Raw genomic sequence first — 6,881 nt, 5'->3', positions numbered from 1 at the left:
AGGGAGAAGGACAGAAATACACCATCACGGCGCACTTCCTGCCCCTTTCTTTTGATGCACAGTAATGCAGCTGCCGTGCGTCAAAGGTGTGTGAATGAGGCCCAGGATATTCAGTCACATCTCATGTTTCAGCTGCAATGAGACATGAGGTGAAGGGGAGTGATAATTCTCTGTTGTAGAAAATAAGTTTAGTCTTAAATAGATTTCCGTCCAAAATTCTAAACGCTTTAAAGTTCTCCACTCTCCCTGAGATTTTAAATAGACTCTAAAACCCCCTTTAAAACACAGGCACGCACACATTGTTCCCTAAATGCAGGATTATTTCTTCTGGCCCCCATCTGTCTCCTTTCCTCACCGCCGGAAGTCCGAGGGTGGGATTTCCGGTGTGGGGGGAGTGACAGACAGGGCCAGGGAGGCTTCTGTGGTTTAAGGTTCTCCTGCCTGAGCCTCTTCCTTGGACACCCGCAGGTTGTGTTTTATGGTTTTCATCTTGTGCTGAACCCGGAGGCAGACGGACTCTGTCAGCGCTGGCAGGATGCCCCGGAGGTCTTTAGACTCCTCCTCTAGGAACAGGTGGGCCGCAGCCGGGGGGCTGGCGAGGGCTCCCAGCTCATCCCTCCAGTCTATCGCATCCCTCACACCAACCACAAAGACCTCCACCCCGGCCCCCCGCAGCGCCCGGGACGCACCTGCAGCGTCGACATCGGGCCCCCATCCTATGATGAGGATCAGGACCCTGGGCACGTGAGGCCGGGCCCCCCCGCTCTCGGACAGCACCTCCCGTCTGACGTAGGTGAGGGCTCCCCCCGTGGAAGTAGGAGTGGGCAACCATTTAACGGTCCAGAGGGGCAGGGTGTCCATCAGGCGACGGAGGCGGGGGGAGCTCCTCATGCGGTCCTCTGCCCCGGGATCACCGCTGTACACGACCAGGCGAAGCCGCACGGAGTCCGGGGACAGATGGAAGCCCCTCCCCAGCGCCTCCAAGAAGGGCTCCAGGACGAGGAGATCAGCAGCATCTAATACAGAGAAATATTCATTGACTAAGACCACGACGTCCGCCTCGATGTCCGTCCGACCAGAGCAATCTGTGGAAAGAAAAACAGGGACGTGTCAGAGGGGAGCAGACAGCATGTGCCGAGGAAGACAGGGATGAGGCTGGGAGGGGCCGGGATTCTGCCTCACAAAATACCATCCCATGAGACCAGTCACCGCACACCCTGCGCGCTTCAGTAGAATAAACACACGCCAGAAGCCATACGGCGCTGTTACCAAATACACGCCGGGATCCACACTTCGCTGTCACCAAATACACGCCAGCATCCACACTGCGCTGTCACCAAATACACGCCAGCATCCTTACAGCGCTGTTACCAAATACACGCCAGCATCCACACTGCGCTGTCACCAAATACACGCTAGCATCCACACTGCGCTGTTACCAAATACGCGCCGGCATCCATACTGCGCTGTCACCTAATACATGCCGGCATCCATACTGCGTTGTCACCAAATACACGCTAGCATCCACACTGCGCTGTTACCAAATACGCGCCGGCATCCATACTGCGCTGTTACCAAATACACGCCAGCATCCATACTGCGCTGTCACCAAATACACAGCAGCATCCATACTGCGCTGTCACCAAATACACAGCAGCATCCATACTGCGCTGTTACCAAACACACACCAAGATCCATGCTGCGCTGTTACCAAATACACCGCAGCATCCTTACGGCGCTGTTCACAAATACACGTCAAGATCCATACTACAGCTGAGATTTCTATATATGATGAAGGTGTTAACTGATGAGCTGAAACATTGTGTATAAAATCGATAATAGTTTTAGAAAAGTATCTAGAAGAAGGAGGCGGATATTAGATACGATCTGTCATTGTGATGCACTAAAATGGGAAAGTCACATGACTGTGTCTCCCCTCCTCCACCGGGATTTACCTGATATTGTGTGAGTGAATGTGATGCCAGGAAGACTATTGCTCTTCTAACAATAGAATGGTAGAGGCGTCATTTATAAATATTGTAATGTGGAAAAGATGGCTGTACTGTCTGTAAATCTAGTGTATTACAGTAACCTATGTGAAAATAATATTTTTGTTGAGATGAAATAAAAGATGGAAAGATATCAGCAATTCTCTTTCTCTCAAAATGGGGGCAGGATATATAAGTACAATTTAAACAAGTAAGACTGAATCGATTAAGTAGGAATGACAATGAGAAAGGAACCAATGCACTGATGAGATTTGAAAAGAGAGCCTATATACTTTCTAGAGCTCCAATCCTACTGATTAATATACAGGATATGCATCAAAACAGGGAACACTCGGGTAGGAGGTATAGGTCTGCCAATTACATGTAGGGTCTGGGATTGACTGCAACCCAAAGGCAGATCATTCTAGTCCGACTGGGTTCAGAGTTAGGACATTTAGATGAACATTATCCCTGTGTATCACAATTTAATTAGGAATCTTGACAGATTTCTCCAGATTGTGTTGAGGAAACACTTGAGGTCAAGAATGAACCTTTTATATTAAATATCTGAAGGTTAAAATTGTCCAATGGGGCAAAATAGGAGGGATTGAACTGACAGAAGCATCGGAGTAGCTTTCTTCCATAGTATAGTTCAAACCGATGACTCCAACAGGATGTGTGTTGACCTGAGGGGCTTGAATAGTAATATCTGGGTGGATTGGAACCTCTTACTGAACTAACGGGATGTGCTCCCTTTATTGGACAAGGCACAGTAGACTCCCACATTTTTTTAAGCGGATTCCATTTGGTCTGGCATCAAGTTCAGGAGTGTTTAGAGCTCTGTTATTTATGGTCTTCAAGATAATTTATGTTGACATTGTCCTTGGCTATGTTATCTGACAACAATGTTAGAAATTCTTCAAACTTCCAGTTCTCAATGTCATCAGCTAAACCAGAACTAGGAACAAAAATGTACTGACACAGTCACAGAAAGTTCATAGCGAAGTAAAAGGATCTTTATTGAAGTTTAAAGAAATGTTTAAAAACTATACAGATGCCAAGATTAAATCAACTCTAGATTACTAGGCTTGGTATAAAGTGTGGTTTATCACAAATATAAATGTCTAATCCTGTATGTTATAATATGCTACAGAATTAGAGTGCTAGTTACTTTAAACATTGAATGCAGTACAACCTGGAACCGCAGATGCTGGTTTTCCCTATCATTGTATGTTTTATTCCACTTTTCACAGATCTCTGCTGACATCTGCAAGGGCACCTTGTCATTGCTTGACCGGTGCCCTGGTTTCAGTACTTATGAAAGGATCCCAGTGTAAGGTACGGTGATTCTAAAGTGTCTAAGGGGAGGAAATGTGATCTTGTGGCTAGCTTTCTGACATTGAAACCTGGAAACATATGATCCGATCCCAGTTTTAGCACAAATACTTTGTGATTCTGGCTGAATCAATTCCCTGTTCCTCCAATCGTAAATGTGTGTGATGTAAAAATGCTTATTGCAAATATGTAAAACTCAATTCCTTGAATCCCAGCTAGATCCCCACTAGCTCTTTGTGTCGGTGCATGTAAATTAGGGGTGGGCAGAATTCATAGAGTTTCCCTCAGCTAAATTCTGCAGAGTTAAATAAAAACTCCACAACATTCTGCAGAATTCTGCTAATGGGTGGAAAATATGCAGCTCACCCTGTAATTTGCTGCCAGTAGCGTGAACAGCGCTGAAAATCAGCACGAACGGCACAATGCGTTGAGCAAGAGCGTTCCATCATTCGAGGGGATTCTGCTGACGCTCAGTAGAAAATCTACTTGAGCTGCAGCAGATCCTATCTACTCCAATGATAGCCCGCTGGCCACAACTGCTCACAAACACTGGCCATCGCCCATGTCAGAAAATGTCGCTAGGGGACGCTAAATCTCGTTCATGCTCGCCAGCTCGCATATCTGGAGCCTTGAAGGAGGAAAAGTCTGCCATGCGGCTATTGGTGGAATTTGGTCAGACCTCTGTGTTAAAAACTACCTCCGGAAAGAACAAAATTCACCAATTCTGAGAGCGGAACAAAATATGTCACCTAACCCTAATGTAAATGCATTTCATATAGGTATTCTATGATATATTGGTTTGAGTGTATGTAAAGGTATCTCGTGTAGTTATCCTATGGTATAATGGTTTGGGTGTATGTAAAGGTATCTCGTGTAGTTATCCTATGGTATAATGGTTGGAGTGTACGTTAAGGTATCTCGTGTAGTTATCCTATGGTATCATGGTTTGGGTGTATGTAAAGGTATCTAGTGTAGTTATCCGAGGGTATAATGGTTGGAGTGTATGTTAAGGTATCTCGTGTAGTTATCCTATGGTATAATGGTTGGAGTGTATGTTAAGGTATCTCGTGTAGTTATCCTATGGTATAATGGTTGGAGTGTATATTAAGGTATCTAGTGTAGTTATCCGAGGGTGTAATGGTTTGAGTGTATGTAAAGGTATCTAATGTAGTTATCCTATGGTATAATGGTTGGAGTGTATGTTAAGGTATCTCGTGTAGCTGTCCTATGGTATAATGGTTTGAGTGTATGTAAAGTTATCTCATGTAGTTATCCTATGGTATCATGGTTTGAGTGTATGTAAAGGTATCTTGTGTTGTTATCCTATGGTATAATGGTTTAAGTGTATGTTAAGGTGTCTCGTGTAGTTATCCTATGGTCTGTTGTACATCCCCGAGGCAGGGTTTACGGTTTTCCACCATTAGATGTTCTCTGTTTCTGTAATGCTTTGTTATCTGTTTTCTGTTGTGCTGGATTCTTTCCATTTCTTTATTGCATATTTTCTTTTCCACCTCGCTCACATTCCTCTGTGATCTTGAGTTCAGAGACAGACGTTTCTTGCATTTCAATGGGTTTTTGATCTATAAAAAGCAGGAGGCCTGGCAAGAAAAGATACTTTAACCTAACAATACTCCTGTTAAGGTGCTCAAAGTTTAATTTCTGGTGCTATATTTTTAAAATCACCAAACAAGCTCTAAACTTTGAAATAAAGTCCACTTACCTGCGCGGAGACATAATGTCCCTCTCAGGTAGGGCAATACACCGATCCAGGAAGAGGAATCTGCAGTTCCAGGCTTGTGTCTTGGGCAGGTGTAGTCCTGTCCACCGGCTCCTCCTTGTTTGTTATGCTGGTCACACTGGGTCACTGCTGTGGGGGAAAAAGAAGAGGGACTGATTTAAAGAGAGAGAGAGAGAGAGGAGTTGAGGACTCAGAAGAAGAAGAGCTACAGGCAGACAGAGATAAAGGGAAAAGGTAAAAGACTAAAAGAAAAGTGACAGGAAGAGAGCCAGAGGGGGAAGCTGTATAGAGAGAGAGAGAGACAGACAGAGACAGAGAAAGAAACAAAGGGTTGAGGGAAAGACTAGGAGAGCATGAAAGACACAGAGCAAGATAAAGGGAACAGAGAGAGAGAAGAGGGAATGAGTGAAATGCAGATAGAGAGAAAGAAACAGCTGAAATAGAGAGAGGAAGCAAGAGAAAGAGGGGTACAGGCAGAAATAGATCAAGAAAAGGAGAGATAGAGGGGGAAGTGGAAGAGAGTCTGAGTATCAGTGAAAAAGAGTGAAGGAAAAAGAAAGTATGTAAAATATTACTCTTGTAGTATTATTCCATTATAAATCCCATTACTCATAAATACTTTTGTAAATAAGCCATAATGTGTTTTTTTAATCCTGGCTATATTGTCCATAGCACAAGGTTGGAGGGAAAGAGAGAAACAGAAAAAAGAAGAGAGAAGAAGAAAGTGCAGAGCGAGAGAAAAGGAGAGAGGAGGAGAGCCAGAGACAGAATGAGAGAAAAAAGGAAGCTAGAGAGATTGGAAGATATAGAGAAAGAGAGCCTGAGATAGAGATTGAGAGAAGGTGGAAGAAAATTAAAGAGATGGAGGAATTAAGAAAGCGCGAGAGAGAAAGAGAGCGGGAAATAGACAGGAAGAGTGAAAGAGGCTGGGACATCATTCTAGGCCAGCAATGTGTCTACGAATCTAAAAAACGTTCATCGCTAAAGAGGGGGCAAGATGCGATGCCAACACCTCACACAGCGACAGCAATGCGGATAGAATTATATTCCAGTTTTTGCTTATGTATAAATTGATATTCTGGTGATATTAACCCTATTAATAGATTGAGAGTAGAGATGTCTTCTTGCCATGCATCTTTGCCATAAGCTGCTTCTTCTGCTACAACACCTCTCTTGATCTGGGCAGAATTTCTCTCTTACAAAGCAGGCCTGATTCACAAATTTAACCTACACTTTTGAGTAAGTTAACTATATTGCGGTATTCACAAACTGCACTTTTGTAATAACTTACACTTTTGCAGTAACTCACACTTTTGTAGTATGTCTAGCACTACCCATGGCTAACCACTGGTATTGCAATGCCCTTGCTTAGAAAATAATGGAGGAAGGGAAAAAAACATCATATAGGAAATAATGTTAAATTGAATTATTTAAAATAGCTAAAAATATAATGATATATAAATGAATGTTAAAATATATAGAATAGTACATCTTTGTTATTTAATTATAAAATATTTAGATTACTAAATACTGATAAATAAATAGAAATGGAATAAATAAAAATATGCACCCACGGGGGCGTGGCTAGCTGCCGGGCAAGATGGCCGCAGCCTGAAGGAGCTCCGAGGGTGAGGCCGACTCCCCTTGCATCCGGACATTAATCCGTTACACAAACTGTCCCCAAGTGACATAGGCTGTGAGCCTGAAGGTAGCGGCACCGCCTGAGGTGACTTGGAGGCTCCTACGTGCTCAGGAACTCGGTCGACGCCGACCCGACATTTGCGGCCTGGGCCGCCGGCTGCGACCGAGGCCTCGATTTG

The 6,881-nt window shown here is 44.0% G+C and overlaps 2 protein-coding genes across 2 annotated transcripts in view; both read right to left on the bottom strand.

The window, feature by feature from the left end:
• Positions 1-426: 426 nt before the first annotated feature.
• LOC146869095 (collagen alpha-1(XII) chain-like) lies at positions 427-4,807 on the bottom strand. The gene is made up of 2 exons (XM_085599813.1): positions 4,732-4,807; positions 427-1,085 (listed from the first exon to the last, which is right to left on the bottom strand). Exons 1-2 carry the CDS (start codon positions 4,805-4,807, stop codon positions 427-429), a joined length of 735 nt encoding a protein of 244 aa, XP_085455939.1.
• Positions 4,808-4,811: 4 nt separating this feature from the next.
• Positions 4,812-6,881, bottom strand: part of LOC146869094 (uncharacterized) — a 260,701-nt gene continuing 258,631 nt past the window's right edge. The window contains exons 6-7 of the mRNA XM_085599811.1: positions 5,044-5,190; positions 4,812-4,921 (exon numbers count right to left, since the gene is read on the bottom strand). Coding sequence (XP_085455937.1) covers positions 4,812-4,921; positions 5,044-5,190 — 257 coding nt within the window. The remainder of the gene's footprint in view (positions 4,922-5,043; positions 5,191-6,881) is intronic.

The sequence above is a fragment of the Triturus cristatus genome, chromosome 1_1, assembly GCF_964204655.1.
Source record: "Triturus cristatus chromosome 1_1, aTriCri1.1, whole genome shotgun sequence".
Taxonomy (NCBI): domain Eukaryota; kingdom Metazoa; phylum Chordata; class Amphibia; order Caudata; family Salamandridae; genus Triturus; species Triturus cristatus.
Note: the sequence above shows the minus strand (reverse complement) of the source record. Positions and strands in the feature narration are given on the sequence as shown.